General features: G+C 44.3%; 1 protein-coding gene across 1 annotated transcript in view; it reads right to left on the bottom strand.

Moving 5' to 3' along the window:
• Positions 1 to 3,597: 3,597 nt before the first annotated feature.
• The window catches only part of LOC124796230 (glucose dehydrogenase [FAD, quinone]-like), a 64,225-nt gene continuing 48,094 nt past the window's right edge, over positions 3,598 to 19,728 (bottom strand). The window contains exon 3 of the mRNA XM_047260321.1: positions 3,598 to 7,816. Within this exon, the coding sequence (XP_047116277.1) occupies positions 6,227 to 7,816 (1,590 nt within the window). The 3' untranslated portion in view covers positions 3,598 to 6,226. The remainder of the gene's footprint in view (positions 7,817 to 19,728) is intronic.

Genomic DNA, 19,728 nt, shown 5'->3' with positions numbered 1-19,728 from the left:
AATAAGAGCCAATAATTGTAGTTACAAGCATCCCACAATAGACGTTGACTCTCCATTGATGCTGATGTTCCACTTGTCTAAGCCATCATGAGTTGTCGCTGGACCAATAATGCATGTTCCTTGTATTTACCTGACCTTTGTTTGACAAGAAACATTCATCGGTAAATAGAACGGAGTAGAAGTTCGAGTTGGCGAGAATTTGTTGCTGTGCCCACTGACAGAACTGAACACGATTCTGGAAATCATTCCCGTGCAATTCTTGATGTAGGTGTACATGGTAAGGATGGAATCGGTGACGCGTAAGAATACGATGTTCACTGGTTTTAGGAATTCCGATCTCGTGTTCAAGCTGTCGTGTGCTCACATATAGATTTACAGTAACGGAAGCTTCGTCTGAGAGAGTGCCGCAGCGATTGCGTTGTCGTGGGTTGAAACTTCCCGTTTCCTGAAGCGTTGCAACAAGACGAGAAAACATCCGTCGGGAAGGTGCGTTCTTGTCAGGATAACGTTCTCTGTACAGTTCCGTTGCCTGCATAGCATTTCGCCTACCTTCAACAACAACAACAATTAAAGAAACGTTATGTCGATGCAGTTTGTATGCCTACTCTATACAACAGTTTTTAAAAGGACTAAACTACTGTACTAAATGTACCTGCACATAAGAAAACAGTATTGCAATTACTATTCTGCTATCTCACATTCCCCATAGATGAGTAGCATTTCTACCTTCTCCTCGTTGGTGTACATTCTACAATGAATGTGAGGTAGATGAAGATGTGTCTTGTTCCAAAGGGCTTCCTTATATTGATGTGTGCAGGGGTTTGCAGTTATTTCCTACAATTGAAATTGACAGAGTGGAGAGTATTATCGCCACTGATGAATTTCGCCATCCGTGGTCCATGCTTAGAAGAACTGTGATAAGAGTAATTGGTTCATGTCACATCGCCTTTGCTCATGGCAGGCATGAGAGTATACTCTTGGCGATGCAAAGATGAAGTAATTCTTACATTCAGCCATCACATTCCATAATTAAAACTGCATAAATCATACGTTAACCTGGTATAAAAGATACCAATTAAACTAAAGAGTCTGATGATAGTTAATATGGTGAGTGAAGCAGATGTAATAGAGAAAAATAAGTGATCATTATGTATACCACGAAATCGTGCTTGAAAGCTGTAAATATTGTTAATATGTAGGATTTTGCTTGCTGCCTGGTCATAAGTACACAGAAAGTGAACTAAAAAGATACTGAAGAGTAAATGGTCTGGACCACTTTATTGCGGTGAGAGAAGTGGGACACTGTAAACGTGCTAAACGGAAAGTGACAGATGAGTAGTGAACACATACTGGAAGTCTGACACGGGATACAATTATTACTGTGTATTTGATAACTGCCTAAACGATATTTTTCGTCCTGATATACCAGTGAGTGTGCATCTATATTGGTGATTGCGGTGCGCTACACTTTTGTCACTAACTGCAATGGACGTGGTGAAGCACAGCGAAGATAGATCAAGGTGACTGTTGGCAGAGTGTTTTCGGAGAGTGCTAGCAAGAATAATTCAAACTTCACGACCAGCCTGCTGGGGGCCTACTCGCAATATATCTTGTAACCTGAACTATGTACATTTTTGGATGAGCGTGCATGTTAGCATAAAATGAACTTTCCTTAATGCATAACTATATGTATAATCCATCTAAAATATAGGTAATTAAAATTCTCACACTAGAACAGACTATGCCAGGAATGACACAAATTAATGATGTTGTATGTTGCGTCTATGTGTCTTAATGTGATAGCACATGTTCTCTTACAGACCATAATATGTTGTAAAAATTCTGTACGTGTATTAATGCTCTTGTGTAATCTTACATGTACTCTATGGCTGATGGCGAGCAGCAACGGCAGCTAGTCATAATCTGGGTAAATATGCTGAGAAGATATGAACTATCAGTGGGAGGGAGAGCTGTTCCAGCCCATGGTACGTGCAGACTGGTGAGCCCATGCCACGTACCCCCTGTGACGCTAGGGTCCCACGGTGCACAGCTCTAACTGACCATCCACCTGCTCCATCCATTTCCCTGAGAAGCCTCCTGTCAAATGCGACCGGTTCCACAAAAGTAAACTGTTAAACTCAATACGTTAAATTATGTACTCATAACTGTCCACTATATTTGAACAGAAACTATCAGAGGATCTCATGGAAAAATATTATTATAAGATCTATTAGACGATCGTTAAAATCACAGATTTTAGCGGTAACTTTATGAACCCTTTATTATAATGTAAATTTGATCTATTTGCTGAGCGAAAATTTTTAAACATCTGTAGTAAACGTGGTCTTGCATAACTGTGTTACTAAAGTAAATTACTTAATACTGAATTTCAGAAACTTGTCTCAAAACACACCAATGAGATAAAGTAACTTGATTTTATCTTTACCAAGGTAAATTGATGTATGTGTGACGAAAGAAATTAGTACTATCATATCTGGAAGAAACTTCATTGCTGTATGAAAAGATCTGTAAATCTACCCATCTTCATTGGTAAAAGCCCAAACTGTAAAATATTCCTGCAGTGTAAAAACCTAATTCCTATGTAAACCCAGGCAATAATTCTCTGATTTCTGTATGCTGCGTTTATTATAAATGGTCTCACTTACCCTATGTAATCTAATAACTGATGATGCATAATTTCTTATTTGGAGGTAGAAACAAGCTAACAGGATAAAACCATTGTGGTTTTGTGAATAATTCTGGATAACGAAGAACTAGCTTATAAAACTGAATTAGAGATACATTTTCAGTGCAGCAATATTCTTGAGTTTTAACTCAGTTGTAAGGGAGTATAGCTCTATATAAGACTACAGTACTGATATTTGTATAATGTTTTGAGAAAACTTGACGGAAAATTAGAGTAACTGTCCCTTCTAAAAGTGTACTAAATGTTGTGAAAACCTTTATGCCCCAAATGGACTTGGAAATTTCTCTACAAAATCATAGATTATGAATACTGCATTGGAGAGTGATAATTATTAGTTTTATTATTTTTCCCAAACATGAATTGTAATTCTCTGAAAATCAAAGGAAGGATAATAATACGATTGCGTATCAATATATATATATATATATATAGTGTATAATTTTATTGATATAGTCTCAGTGAACTTCATAATATTTTAATGCACTGTAAGAAGGTACTACTGACTATTGTTCTAGACTGAATTATTTCCTTGCACATACTTAAGTGATGCATTCACTGTGAATTGCGGATTGCTATAAGCGTGGAATTAACAGCAACTAGTGGCACCCAGTGCTTTCATGAATCTGCTTATGTATCATATCTTGCAGTTAATCAATCATCGTCTTTACTTACAGGAAAGTATGTGCTGTGTATTAGTTCTTAAAGTTTTGTTTCGAGTCAGTTAGACTCAATAATCTTTTCATGACCATTGAAATCTTCTTCATATATATCACTAAAATTTCAGGTCACATGTGTGACTGATTTATGCTTAAACAAAAATGTTTGTACTTTTCATGGTCTCTGAAGCGAGAAATTCTTTTTTAATTTTTTAAACAACTCTTTATTACAAGAATGGAATTACACACGCAAGTCATAAACAATAATAATCTGTGACGAATAATTATAAAAACTGTACTGAAATTTGCTTCATAATTTTACTGCAAACTAGGAAATACTATCTGAACAAAATACCTACTTCTTTAAACAAAGTGTCGTATTTATGCACAACCAAGACCAGCTGATAAAATAAACTTCTATGCGCTACCAGTTTTGACAGAAACGATCGTCGTAAGGCTAGCTGTATAGCAATGGAGAGAACACGTTTGAAGAACTATCAGTGGAATCATATGTAACGAACTTATCATAATATAAACATAACATTCATAAAATTGTTATGGCCGCTTATAAGATTCCATTCTGTAGTGACAATGCAAATAAAATTAAATCGACACTGCATAGGAAAGGAATTGACAGTCTTCATACATATAAACGAAATATCCAAGGTTAAAATGCATTTATGGAAACGTATTTTCTTATAAATACAAGTATATCGTGTGAAAGCGGCATGAGATATAGCGATCACATGTGGTCAACAAAAAAATAAGTGCGTTATAGAAGCTTCCTGGAAGATTACAGCAGTATGCCAGACGGAGATTCGAACCTGGGACTTTTGCCTTTGGCGGGCAAGTGCGGCTACATGTGTGCCTACTGGCAGGACTGGTGCTCTGCCACCGCGGTCCACCCCCGCCACGCCTGCTCCTGTATCTTCCTGTCTTCACGAACATTACCCTAGCTTCCTGCCTTCACGAACGTTACCCTATCTTCCTGCCTTCACGAACATTACCCTGTCTTCCTGCCTTCACGAACGTTACCCTAGCTTCCTGCTTTCACGAACATTACCCTGTCTTCCTGCCTTCACGAACGTTACCCTAGCTTCCTGCTTTCACGAACATTACCCTGTCTTCCTGCCTTCACGAACATTACCCTGTCTTCCTGCCTTCACGAACGTTACCCTAGCTTCCTGCTTTCACGAACGTTGCTGTCGGAAGTAAAGTGAAGCGGTGGTCGTGAGTTCTAAGTCGATAGAGCACATGCCTGTGACGAAAGGCGAAGGTCTCAAGCTCGAGTGTCGGTCCAGCACACCGTTTTAATGTGCCAGGTAGTTTCTGATCTACCGACAGTCCTGTGAAAAGTGAAATATAAGTCTGAAATTGTGAGGTATGTGAAAAATCTTAGCATTTATGTGTTCTGTGCTGGGCTGCGGAGAGCTGTTCCCTGCTGCCACGTGGCACACTGAGGAACAGGATAGCAGATTTCTATTTACAAGTCGACGTAAAAACAAAATATGGAAAGAGCTTCTAACTGTCGATAGTTAAGCAAAGAATGCAGCAACAGTTGTGTTCACGATTTTCTTCACACATACAGGCTGCGTAGCAATATGAGAACTACCATCATTTTTGACAGAAATCTAAACAAGTTTCTAGTAAATGCTGCGCAAACACTGTCTCCACATACGCGTACAGCGTAATTACTCTACCACGCAAACATTTTGGGTTACACTCGTCTGGTATGAGACGTTACCGGGGTGGTCAAATGGGGGCCGAACCGCACAATAACCCTGGGTTCGGTGTGGGGTTGTGAACCACTGAGGGCTGCGACGAAACGAAGTCTCCCCGTCGTTTCTAGGTCCCCGGTTCAGTAGACAATAAACAATACACACAAATGCTTATTTCATCAGCAGTTGTCGGTGATACATAATTATCCTTTTTTCAGATATCCAAACACGCACAACATGCAGAATATAAGAAGGCCTAACGTTTGTTAACTACTAGGAGGCACATACTGGGTGTATCAATCACTGTTTATCATGAAATTTGTTGCAGTGATAGAACAACCGTGGTCGCCTATTGCGTCCGAGCGAAGGTAAAAAAAAAAAAAGAACACTTTTGTGTCGAATGCTGTCTATTATTTCACGACTGCCAGTTTCCGGCACTGTCGACCATCATACTCGTGGTTACACAGAGACCATCTTACACAAAAAATGTCAATTTCACATTGATATACGTATGTCAGTGTCTCTCTTTGTCCCACTGTACAGGATCTACTGTTTCGACGCCACAGTGCTCAGTTAGTTTAAGGGAGAGAAGTTGTGTGCTCCATCCGTTTGAGAACCGAGTTAGCAATGAAATGTCTGTTACGTATTATAACTGTTTCGGCGCCGGGCCTGCGGTATAGCATGCCTGGCAACCGAGAAATTGGGGGATCGAATCCCGGTAGGACAACAGCAATTTTCAGTTTGCCTTTACCTCCCAGCAATGTGAGAAGTCTCCACAACCGACACACAGTTGAGAATCCACGTTAAACAGCGAGGAAACTGTGTCGGCTAAGTGGGTTAGGTTAGGGACACATGACAGCGAACTGAAAGACTTCCTCCACCGCATGGAGCCAAACGAAATTCTCTGTGTATCGAATTTTGTAAGGCGCAAATTTGGTATGAGTTTAAGAGTTGCCTAATGGAGGGTGCAAAACCGACTAAAAACTACGACCAGCACTGACTTGTTCGAGCAGGCTAGATCCTGTACGTAAGAAACGTAGTTTTCTCGTGAGACCGGCTACAGCGCCACTACGAATGGGGCCCGAAGATGGGCGACTGCCCGAAACCGGTGATGTCCGCTGAGCGGGCGGGCCGGAGCCGCGCCCTCACAGCTCCTGCTTGGGCGGGCGGGCGCCGGCGTCGCGCCGCCGCCAGTCCTCTGCCACCATGTGGGCGCACTTCTCGCCGATCATGATGGACGGCACGTTGGTGTTGCAGCGCACGACGAGCGGCATGACGGAGGCGTCGGCGACGCGCAGGCCTTGCACGCCGTGCACGCGCAGCCGCGGGTCCACGACGGCGTCGGGGTCGGCGGCGGGCCCCATCTTGGCGGTGCCGGCCGGGTGGTACAGCGTGGTGGTGAGCTGCGGCAGCGCGCACCGCCAGTAGTCCTCGGTGGCGGGCCGGCGGTCGGCGCACGCCGCCAGCGGCAGGTCGCGCACGGTGAAGCCCGCGTCGCGCAGCGCGCGCGTCCCGCCCATGCGGTGCGCGAACGCCACGCCGGCCACGTGGTTGTCGAGGTCTCGCGGGTCCTGGTAGTAGGCGGCGTGGACGAGGGGGCGCAGGCGCGGGTCGGCGCCCGCCAGGCGCACGCGGCCGCGGCTCGTCGGCGCCAGCAGCGTCGGGATCACCAGCAGCGCGTCGTCGCGCTCCGTCAGCCGCGCCAGCGCCGCCGCCGCGTCCTCGCCGAAGTTGTAGTCGTGCGCCAGCGTGCCCACCAGCTCCTTCTCCACGTAGATGTAGTGCATCTGCATGTCCGGGTAGGTCGGCGAGTCCACCTCCGGGAGGCCCACCAGGTTGGGGGGCGCCTCGTCCGTCCGGAGGAACCCGGTGAACGAGCTGACTCTGGTGGTCGACAACGGCCCCGTCCTGTTGAGCAGGTACTGGAAAGCGGTCTCTTCGGGCGACGTCTTCGTCGGCGGCTTTCTCGTGTAGTACAACCCGGTGTACATCAGGTGGTCCTGTAGGTTGTATCCGACCTTCAGATCCTTTATTACGGGTATTCCGAACTCCTCCAGATGATCTTTCGGCCCGATTCCGGAGTGCATCAGTATGTGGGGCGTGTCGACAGCTCCCGCCGATACGATTACCTCCTTCTTGACTCCGACTTCTTTTACCTCGCCGTCTTTCACGTACCGAACGCCGTAGGCCGTCCGCGTCTCCGGGTCGACGAGTACTTTGGTGACGTAGGCGAACTTGGCGACGTGCAGGTTCTTCCTGTCCCTGGCCGGCGCCAGGTACCCTCGGGCGGTGCTCCACCTGGTGCCGTTCTTGATGTTGCAGTGCACCCGGCCGAACCCCAAGTTCGGCTCGGCGCTGTAGTCCTCGATTATCTTAAACCCGAGCTCCCGGGCAGCCTCTACCAGGGATTCCGTGTAGGGCTCGAGGAATTCCGGCATCGTGGCGAATATCGGGCCGCCGCGGCTGTGCACGGACTCTGTGTGCGGCCTCTTCTTCAGTTCCTTCTCGTCGAAGTCCTCGAGCTTCTTGAAGAACGGGAGCACGTCCCGGTAGGCCCAGCCGTCGTTTCCGAGCGCGGCCCAGCTGTCGTAGTCCTGCGGGCTGCCCCGGATGTAGACCATGGCGTTGAGCACGCTGGAGCCGCCCAGCACCTTGCCGCGCGGCCACGAGCAGCGGCCGCCCTTCAGGGACAGGCACGAATGCCCGTCCGGCTCCGTCAGGTAGGCCCAGTCTGCCTGCAACCAGAGGAGGCCCGGGCGCGTTCGTAGTAACAGAGGGCAAACCATCGAGTAAAACTGAAGTGATAGCAGGTGTTCCCCGGGGAAGCGTCCTGGGACCTCTGCTCTTCCTGATCTATATACGAGTAAATGACCTGGGTGACAATCTGAGCAGTTCTCTTAGGTTGTTCGCGGATGATGCTGTAATTAACCGTCTAGTAAGGTCATCCGAAGAGCAGTATCAGTTGCAAATCGATTTAGAAAAGATTGCTGTATGGTGTGACAGGTGGCAGTTGACGCTAAATAACGAAAAGTATGAGGTAATCCACATGAGTTCCAAAAGAAATCCGTTGGAATTCGATTACTCGATAAATAGTACAATTCTCAAGGCTGTCAATTCAACTAAATGCCTGGGTGTTAAAATTACGAACAACTTCAGACCACATAGATAATATTGTGGGGAAGGCGAGCCAAAGGTTGCGTTTCATTGGCAGGACACTTAGGAGATGCAACAAGTCCACTAAAGAGACAGCTTACACTGCACTCGTTCGTCCTCTGTTAGAATATTGCTGCGCGGTGTGGGATCTTTACCAGTTGGGATTCACGGAGGACATCGAAAGGGTGCAAAAAAGGGCAGCTCGTTTTGTATTATCACGTAATAGGGGAGAGAGTGGGGCAGATGTGATACGCGAGTTGGGATGGAAGCCATTAAAGCAAAGACGTTTTTGTCGCGGCGAGATCTATTTACGAAATTTCAGTCACCAACTTTCTCTTCCGAATGCGAAAATATTTTGTTGAGCCCAACCTACATAGATAGGAATTATCATCAAAATAAAATAAGAGAAATCAGAGCTCGAACAGAAAGGTTTAGGTGTTCGTTTTTCCCGGGCGCTGTTCGGGAGTGGAATGGTAGAGAGATAGTATGATTGTGATTCGATGAACCCTCTGCCAAGCACTTAAATGTGAATTGCACAGTAATCATGTAGATGTAGATGTAGATGTAGATGTCGTCTACACTCGGACCACGGGTATGGTTTGTTTTTGCTGGATTAGTTTTTCCCTCCACAATCGTCAATCTGCAGGTTACTGCCAACACCACAGTGTTTTACTTGGACTGGCCTCATTGGAGGTGCATGCCGTGACCTTTGAACTAGCAGTGCCACAGGTGAAAGAAATGATAATTGTGGCATAAAAACCCTAAGACTGCCTGCTGCTCGAACACCACACTTGACATCCGTACTGACCCACTTCTCAATGCATACCACTCTGAAAATAATTGTTCGGCGAGTGTTCTTGTGTTCGATCGAGGCTAAAAGGAAAATTCTAAGAGACTCTCGTCCCAGCAAGATCTTTGTTATTTGACCGCAGCACGCAGTGGTGGAAGACGAAACGTGTGTAAATTCTGAGATTAAACTGTACCGATATTTTGATAGAGATAATGCGAGTACCCCAACTGAAACAGAATACAAAACGCTGTAAAATACGAATATGTGTCTCTTTTACAACACGTCAAGATTATTTATCCTTGATCTTCGTATTTGTGTACAATCATAGTAAATGAAATTATATTAGTCATAAAGCAAAATATTGCCTCGAAACAATATATGTCAACACATAGAGTAATTAGTCGTATTTCCAAATATAAAAATTTCCGCTTTGTTGTACGCGCTTCCTATGTACGTCATCGATGTATAAACGCGGAGTTTTAATGAAATGATTAAAGCATAGAGGGATACCACAGCTCTTCGCAGACTCTGGATAAAGTCATCACAGTGGCTTTTGATGCTGGATTACTGCAGAGTGAATACACTGAAAATGGTCTAGCATGCCGACATTGTTCTCTTTTCATGTCTGCACGCATTTCACTCCACTGTATTTTAATCATTTCATTGAAACACTACCTTCGTACTTCCATCACGAATAAGGGAAGAAAGACCGATAACACAGCAGCTTCTATTTGCGGAGTATGACTCAACAAGTGCTGTATGTGTTGACGTATTGATCCCAGCAAATCCTTGGGATTTGTAAAATAATATCTCATTTATTATACTTGTCATAACTGTTTCTTCAGTGACTTGTGCTTCTACAGCCATTACGTTTGTTAACCTTCAGACATCGAATTGCTACTCAGACGAATGATCTCCAAGTAATTTGTAAGAGACAGATGTTATATTTAAAAATAATCTTATTCATATTTAGCTCTTCGAGTTGGAGTACCTCCTCCATCTCCATGTCTAATACCTATTACAGGATCCCGTCGTTCCGATTAATTGGTACAGCGAAGAATGACTGAGGAGGCCAGGTTGTAGTACTGACTGAAACAAATAGGCATCAAACTAGTATCTAAGTGGGACACATCACAATTTTTATAACGCGTACTTTGAAGCAGCAGCATATTGTGCACAATGTATATCGAAACCCAGCGGCAAAACGTTTACAATGTATTAATCCTGCAGAGAAAACAAAAAAATGTAAGATGAAAACGTATAATAACTATTATGAAAAAGCGAGGAAAATGTTCGTAGATAGCATGTATCTCTTTCAGACGTTAGGGAAATGTCCGATGAGAGCGTGGGTCGTTTTCAGACGTCACCGTGTGGCTATGCGTTTGAACATGCATGTACAGCCCGTAAGCTAACATTCTGTGGTCGGTAGTACTTTGTACTTCAGTCGCTTTCTCAAACACTGGGAGCACAAATGTTGCGAGGAGTAAAGCTTTGTCTGTTTCCTTCGGTACGCGCACTCTGCAGCAGCCTTATTTTCGCAGTCTGCTTGCGAGGTATACGGTAGAGGCAGCAGAGTTCATCCACTGTCTTGCTCGAATAGCAGTTCCCTGCATTTACCTGAAAATGACTTCGAGTAATGACATCGTCTTTCTTTCCATTTCAGTTCTTTAAACTTCTATTAAGTAAACGAAACACGTTTTTTAACCTTATTTCACAATCTTTATTGTTACTATACGACCCAGGTTTCGGGTTATAGTCGCATTTTCTAATACACAACTGATGCCAACGATTGTAACCAAACACAGATCAGTAAATCACGTTCTTAATCTATCGATTCGGGACTTGAACTACAAAAGTTTTCTTCGTCGACAAGTCTGACACAGCTGCAATGGTAATCTACAACATTCACAGCGTTTACAACAATGCATCCAGGAATGGGAATTTGTGTCGTCATCTATTTGTAGGTTGTAACATTGTCTAAATGGGTGAATAACTGACTTGAGTTTGCTCACTAAGAGGTAGATGTGGGGATACACACATCTGATTTTTAATTTCTAATTTTTCTAACCCCCCCCCCCCCCCCCCCCCCTCCATGAACCATGGACCTAGCCGTTGGTGTGGAGGCTTGCGATACAGATAGCCGTACCGTAGGTGCAACCACAATGGAGGGGTATCTGTTGAGAGGCATGACAAACGTGTGGTTCCTGAAGAGGGGCAGAACAGTAGTTCCAGGGGCAACAGTCTGGATGATTGACTGATCTGGCCTTGTAACACTAACCAAAACGGCCTTGCTGTGCTGGTACTGCGAACGGCTGAAAGCAAGGGGAAACTACGGCCGCAATTTTTCCCGAGGGCATGCAGCTTTACTGTATGCTTAAATGATGATGGCGTCCTCTTGGGTAAAATATTCCGGAGGTAAAATAGGCCCCCATTCGGATCTACGGGCGGGGACTACTCAAGAGGACGTCGTTATCAGGAGAAAGAAAACTGGCATTCTACGGATCGGAGCGTGGAATGTCAGACCCCTTAATCGGGCAGGTAGGTTAGAAAATTCAAAAATGGAACAAGACTTTTGGTCGGGTGAATACAGGGTTGTAAATACAAAATAAAATAGGGGTAATGCAGGAGTAGGTTTAATAATGAATAGGGCAATAGGAGTGCGGGTAAGACACTACAAACAGCATAGTAAACGCATTATTGTGGCCAAGATAGACACGAAACCCACGCCTACTACAGTAGTACAAGTTTATATGCCAACTAGCTCTGCAGATGACGAAGAAATTGATGAAATGTATGATGAGATAAAAGAAATTATTCAGGTAGTGAAGGGAGACGAAAATTTAATAGTGATGGGTGACTGGAATTCGTCAGTAGCAAAACGAAGAGAAGGAAACGTGGTAGGTGAATGTAGATTGAGGCTAAGAAATGAAAGAGGAAGCCGCCTGGAAGAATTTTGCACAGAGCATAACTTAATCATAGCTAACACTTCGTTCAAGAATTATGAAAGAAGGTTGTATACATGGAAGAACCCTGAAGACACTAGAAGGTTTCAGATAGATTATATAATGGTAAGACAGAGATTTAGGAACCAGGTTTTAAATTGTAAGACATTTCCATGGGCAGATGTGGACTCTGACCACAATCTATTGATTATGAACTGTAGAATAAAAGTGAAGAAACTGCAGAAAGGGGGGAATTTAAGGAGATGGGACCTGGATAAACTGAAAGAACCACAGGTTGTACAGTTTCAGGGAGAGCATAAGGGAACAATTAACAGAAATGGGGGAAAGAAATACAGTAGAAGAAGAATGGGTAGCTTTGAATGATGAAGTAGTGAAGGCAGCAGAGGATCAAGTAGGTAAAAAGACGAGGGCTAGTAGAAATCCTTGGGTAACAGAAGATATATTGAATTTAATTGATGAAAGGAGAAAATATGAAAATGCAGTAAATGAAGCAGGCAAAAAGGAATACAAACGTCTTAAAAATGAGATCGACGGAAGTGCAAAATGGCTAAGCAGGCATGGCTAGAGGACAAATGTGAGGATGTAGAGGGTTGTCTCACTAGGGGTAAGATAGATACTGCCTACAGGAAAATTAAAGAGACCTTTGGAGAAAAGAGAACCACTTGCATGAATATCAAGAGCACAGATGGAAACCCAGTTCTAAGCAAAGAAGGGAATGCAGAAATTTGGAAGGAGTATATAGAGGGTCTATACAGGAGCGATGTACTTGAGGACAATATTATGGAAATGGAAGAGGATGTAAGTGAACATGAAATGGGAGATATGATATTGCGTGAAGAGTTTGACAGAGCACTGAAAGACCTGAGTCGAAACAAGGTCCCGGGAGTAGACAACATTCCACTAGAACTACTGACAGCCTTGGGAGAGCCAGTCCTGACAAAACTCTACCATCTAGTGAGCAAGATGTATTAGACAGGCGAAATACCCTCAGACTTCAAGAAGAATATAATAATTCCAATTCCAATGAAAGCAGGTGTTGACAGATGTGAAAATTACCGAACTATCAGTTTAATAATTCACAGCTGCAAAATACTAACGCGAATTATTTACAGACGAATCTAAAAACTGGTAGAAGCCGACCTCGGGGAAGATCAGTTTGGATTCCGTAGAAATGTTGGAACACGTGAGGCAATACTGACCCTACGACTTATCTTAGATGAAATATTAAGGAAAGGCAAACCTACGTTACTAGCATTTGTATACTTAGCGAAAGCTGTTGACAATGTTGACTGGAATCCTCTTTCAAATTCTGAAGGTGGCAGGGGTAAAATACAGGGAGCGAAAGACTATTTACAATTTGTACAGAAACGAGATGGCAGTTATAAGAGTCGAGGGGCGTGAAAGGGAAGCAGTGGTTGGGAAGGTAGTGAGACTGGGTTTTAGCCTCTCCCCGATGCTATTCAATCTGTATATTGAGCAAGCAGTAAAGGAACAAAAGAAAAGTTTGGAGTAGGTATTGAAAAGCATGGAGAAGAAATAAAAACTTTGAAGTTCGCCGATGACATTGTAATTCTGTCAGAGACAGCCAAGGACTTGGAAGAGCAGTTGAACGGAATGGACAGTGTCTTGAAAGGAGGGTATAAGATGAACATCAACAAAAGCAAAACGAGGATAATGGAATGTAGTCGAATTAAGTCGGGAGATGCTGAGGAAATTAGATTAGGAAATGAGACACTTAAAGTAGTAAAGGAGTTTTGCTATTTGGGGAGCAAAATAACTGATGATGGTTGAAGCAGAGAGGAATAAAATGTAGACTGGCAATGGCAAGGAAAGCGTTTCTGAAGAAGAGAAATTTGTTATAATCGAGTCGTTTCTGAAAGTATTTTTATGGAGTGTAGCCATGAGTAGAAGTGAATCATGGACGATAAATAGTTTAGACAAGAAGAGAATATAAGCTTTCGAAATGTGGTGCTGCAGAAGAATGCTGAAGATTAGATGGGTAGATCACATAACTAATGAGGAGGTATTAAATCGGTCTGGAGAGAAGAGAAGTTTGTGGCACAACTTGACTAGAAGAAGGGATCGGTTGGTATGACATGTTCTGAGGCATCAAGGGATCACCAATTTAGTACTGGAGGGCAGCGTGGAGGGTAAAAATCGTAGAGGGAGACCAAGAGATGAATACACAAAGCTGATTCAGAAGGATGTAGGCTGCAGTAGGTACTGGGAGATGAAGAAGCTTGCACAGGATAGAGTAGCATGGAGAACCGCATCAAACCAGTCTCAGGACTGAAGACCACAACAACAAAAATTTTTCTAATTGAGTGTGCATTGCACTCTTTCCCTCTGTGTGTAGGACTTCTAACATCTATTACATGTTTGTAGTTTAAGCTATTTTCAGCAAAGGATAAATCTGTCTCCTTTGATCTGCAGCTGCCATGGTATTCTGTGGTTCTGCTACAGGTTGACTTCCCATTCCCTCCTATACAGCGGGACTGACACTCCTGACAATTATAAACCCTAGTTTTCATGACGGCCCGTTGCTTATCTTTTGATTGATGAAACATTTCAAAATCAAAATGTGTGTGAAATCTTATGGGACTTAACTGCTTAGGTCATCAGCCCTCTGCTTACACACTACTTAACCAAAATTATCCTAAGGACAAACACACTCATTCCCGAGGGAGGACTCGACCCTCCGCCGGGACTAGCCGCACAGTCCATAACTGCAGCACCCGAGACCGCTCGGCTAATCCCGCGCGGCGATGAAACATTTGCCCAGTGTCTCTGGGACATAGAAACACACAGAGAAAGCCTTTGGTCTTAAAATGCATTTGTTCAGCATATGAGAGTATACCGAAGAGCATGCACTCCCTTTAGACTTAGTTTCAGGTTAGCGAGGAATTCAGAACTGAGAGAGGAGCCATGGAAGGAGATTACACACTTTGAACTTCTTTATGTCTCTTTTCGCATGAGCTGCAGAGACCTTTTACGTTTCTACATCTACATCTACGCAAGCATCTGTCGGTGTGTAGTGGAGGGTACTTTATGCGACACTGTCACTTTTCCCTTTCCCTGTTGCAGTCGCGAACGTTTCGCGGGAAGAACGACTACCGGCAAGCCTCCACGTGCGCTGGGATCTCTCTAAATCTATTTTCACGATCTTTTCGCGAGATGTACGTAGCAAGTGGCAGTATACTTGTTGACTCCACTAGACCGTACGATCTCGTCGGACGTTTAACAGTAAACCACGCCGTGATGCAGAACGCTTCTGACGCAGCGTCTGCCACAGGAGTCGGCTGATCATCTCCGTGACGCCTTGGTGCTTGCTAAATGAACCTGTAACGAAACGTGCTGCTCTTCTTTGGATCTTCTCTACCTCCTCTATCAATAGTGTTTGGTTCAGATCCCAAGCGTGACGAACGATATTCAGGTGTCGGTCTAGCTAAGATTTTGTAAGCTACCTATTTTCTTCAAGGACTTCATTTCCTGAGGTTTATTCCAATGAATCTGTTGGGCCTCTGCCTTTTCTGCAATTAATTTTACGTGGTCGCTCCAGTTTAAATCGGTCCTTACAAGTACTGATGCATATTTTATGGAAGTAGCCGCTTCTAGTGATTGTTTTGCAGTCGTTTTATCATACACTAAACCGTCTCTCTGTCCGTGTATATCCAGCACGCTATAATTGTTAACGCTGAGGGTCAACTGTCACCTTTCTACGTGTCGCTACAGTTTTCTGGCGTAGCAGCTTCGTGCAGAATAAATAGCATCGCCGCGAAAAGCCTCACGGAGCTTCCGATGTTGTCTGTTCTGTGATTTATATCTATATATCTATCGTGAAAAGTAATGCACCTACAACATTCCACTGCGGTACGCCCGAGGCACTTTTACGTCTGAAGACTTGTCTTAATTGTGAATGACGTACTGTGTTCTGTATGTTGGAAACTCTTCAGTCCAGTCACGCAGCTGGTCTGATATCCCATACGCTCGTATTTTGTCCATTAGGCGGTGGTGCGGAACCGTACCGAGCGCCTTCCCACGTCAGGTCGCCGGTGTCCACCTCCTTCCGCGTCACCTGGACCAACACAGCCAGCTGCGTTTCACACTACACTTGATTTGGATCTCATGTTGAGGGAGTTTCGGTCTCCAGAAATGTCATAATACACCAACTATAAAACAGGTTCGAGAATCTTACGACTGACCGACGTGAGAGATATAGGGCTACAGTTTTGTGCGCCTGTTCTACGATCCTACTTGAAAAGGGGAAATGCCTGTGCTTTTTCCAAATACTACCTCGGGCATGGATGTGTGTGATGTCCTTAGGTTAGTTAGGTTTAAGTAGTTCTAAGTTCTAGGGGACTGATGACCTCAGAAGTTAAGTCTCATAGTGCTCAGAGCCATTTGAACGATTTTGTCCTTACGTTAGTTTCGGCTCCGTTTAGTTTTTGTTCGTCTGTGAAGCTTTGGCTGAGATTAAATTTACAATGAACATCTCTTAGCTTTCGTAGCATATTTATAACACGGGTGTCGACGTAAGGCGCGTCTTCTCCATCCCTCACAACTCGGATTGGCACATACCTGTCTAAAGCGTATTGTCCAGTGTTCTTCAACTTTGTCCATTGATACTCAACGTTGTTAGTGCCAGAGACAAAATTTCCGTGCTGACCGTTTAGATAGTCTGAATTCTGTCTTTTCTTCGCTCTTGCTAAGCAGAAAGGTCTCCCTAACTTTGTTTTTATTTACATGTACAGCCGCATTCAGTGACGCTGTAACGGCCTTATGATCACTGATCCCCTCTTGAACGCTGACTCGAAGTGTTCGGGTTCATCACCAGCTGTTAGCTTCACGAATCGATTCTCTGATTAATTTCTCAAGGTAATTTTCGGACAAGGCATTTAAAAGAATTTCAAACATTTCCTTGTCATTACTACAACCCCTAATTACTTGAATCTCCTAGAATATAGGGGTAAGTTGAAATATCGACCTAAAACTGCAGCATGACCAGAAAATTTACTGAAAGATTCTCCAAGTTTCCCGTCATATGTTTCGCCATTACCGGTCCTTCTCTTGATCCACCACTAACATTTGTCTTCACCCGAATTATTTAGCACTCGGGATCTGCACTAATCTCACTACATGTTATCGTGTTTTTATCACGTCTCCGCCACCAGCATTCAACCTATCTTTGCGATTCACAGTCGTGTCTGAATTTAGAAGGGCCGGCTGGTGTGGCCTAGCGGTTCTAGGAGCTTCAGTCTGGAACCGCGCGACCGCTACGGTCGCAGGTTCGAATCCTGCCTCGGGCATGGATGTGTTCGAAATCCTTTGTTTAGACAGGCTTAAGTAGTTCTAGGTTCTAGAGGACTGATGATTTCAGATATTAAGTCCCATAGTGCTCAGAGCCATTTGAACTATTTTTTTGAATTTAGAAATTTACTGCTGTTGACATCTGATTTCAAAAATGGTTCAAATGGCTCTGTGCACTATGGAACTTGACTTCTGAGGTCATCAGTGCCCTAGAACTTAGAACTACTTAAACCTAACTAACGTAAGGACATCACACACATCCATGCCCGAGGCAGCATTCGAACCTGCGACCGTAGCGGTCACGCGGTTCCAGACTGAAGCGCCTAGAACCGCTCGGCCACTCCAGCCGGCCATCTGATTTCACTCATCTTTCTATTCCTAGTACAATGAAGGCAATGTTACCGTTTATAAGTGAGACTAGTTCTGCGACTCTCTTACAGTTAAATAATACGAAGATGAAATGTCATTCCTGCATCTGGACTCGCAACGCATTTTACCGGGCGTCTAGAGGGTATCCCCTCTCCTAAAAATCCCACTTGTAAAACCGAGTAGCCGCTTCCTGCATGTAGCTCACGCCTGATCTATTAAGGAAGGTCCTACAATTTGTTCAATGTGCCAATGGATTACTGGAACGTCCACTGTCAGGTCTACTTGATGACGACACCACTCTCCGGGATAGGCCGCATCAATATGTTGTATTTGGCTTCGTCAACAGTGGACTTAAATTTCCAGGAGTTTTGCTAACAAAACTGTCTTCCGTTTGCCTTGCCTTCTGGTGATACCTCGAATTTGTTTTACCTCATTTGTCTTCGTTCTATGACGACCAGAGATTTAAACGATGAGCGAGGCTACAGAAGTTTACCGCTAATGATTTAGTAGTATAAAATTGACCTCGTTCTCTTGTTTAAGACAATTCTTGTGGCAGAGAGGTTCTAGGGGCTTCAGTCTGGAACCACTACGGTCGCAGGTTCGGATCCTGCCTCGGGCATGGATGTGTGTGATGTCCTTAGGTTAGTTAGGTTTAAGTAGTTCTAAGGTCTAGGGGACTGATGACCTCAGATGTTAAGTCCCACAGTGCTCAGAGCCATTTGAACCATTTGAACCTTGAAGATAATACAGTAAGTTGGCAAAATCGATCAACTACAACAAATTCGATGTATAGGTGCTTTAAAAAAAGCAGAGATTACATATAACCGAAAAAGTGAACCGGAATTGTGTTGATCGAGTGCGAATTTAAGATAAAGAAATAAGCACTGTATGAGAAACTGAACTTTCAACTCAGAGAAGAATCCCTCAATTGTTGAGTGCTGCAGTGTGTCGCGTCACGTAATGAGGAAAAGAATGGTAGCAGACAGAAGGAAGCTTAAGCCGTGCCGCGTGTAGAGCAACGCCTGGGGCGGAGAGCTAGACAGCAGCGCGACTGGGGAGCACCAGGGAGCGGCAGCCCAGCCGACGCCGCTCCTCGTGCACACTGACTGGCTGGTGTGGGCGGCGCGGAAAGTCCGCAGCCAGCAGGGCGTGGGCGCAGTGGTCGCCGTCAGAGGGGGAGGGGGGGGGGGGCCGCAGTCCGCAGCCAGGAGCGCTCGCGGCGGCCACTTCTCTGACTTGCGCCACGTCACTGTGACGTTCGCAGGTGCCGAGTTGCGGCATCCGCGTTTTTAAAACTGGAACATTTACGGGTCTCGAAGAAGACTTCAAAGACATAAAATATATTGGACTAGTTCAAATAATGGGAAGATAACAAAGCACTGTCTCGTCGTCAGAAATGGGTGTACTACTGCAACAACTGTAAGCATGCTTGACAGGCTGTTGCGGTTCGTTAGTTTATTAACGTAAATGTCATGTCCAGTTCGATGTCCTTCGCCACAGTCGCATTCCGTAAACAGCTCCACTCACACAACTCAGCACGTTGAGTTATCGCAGCCCCGCGCCGCATGTTTATTTCTTTTATTTCATCCTTTGATTTATTTAATCTGGCAATATTAGGGCCATTAGACAATCTAACCACGTGTTCTACATATTACATACTTTACGATAAGTATGATACAAGTTCCATCTCATACACAACATCATAAAACAGCTAGTCGTTGCTATTGCGCAAGGGGAAAATAGACACAGTTTGCATTCGTTGTTGAAAAGCGACAAGTTATAGGAAGGGACAGCAATGGGTGCCAGAGAGGGATCGATAAAAAAGAGGACGTGATAAAACACAGTTAACAACTTTGGCGGAAGAGGAACTGAGGTGAGTCTCTGAGAAATCAAAAGAGGAGTAACGACAGAAGATGGGAGCATTTGCTCCGCTGTCTGACAGGCGGTTAAGTGGCCACGTACGTGCATTTTGGGGAAACATTAAGAATGTGGCAGTAGGGCTTCCTTCTTGAATGGATTTATGAGGAACACTTCATATAAGAGGCGTCCGGCGGGTAGGGATAAG

The sequence above is a fragment of the Schistocerca piceifrons genome, chromosome 4 (assembly GCF_021461385.2).
Source record: "Schistocerca piceifrons isolate TAMUIC-IGC-003096 chromosome 4, iqSchPice1.1, whole genome shotgun sequence".
Lineage (NCBI taxonomy): Eukaryota > Metazoa > Arthropoda > Insecta > Orthoptera > Acrididae > Schistocerca > Schistocerca piceifrons.
Note: the sequence above shows the minus strand (reverse complement) of the source record. Positions and strands in the feature narration are given on the sequence as shown.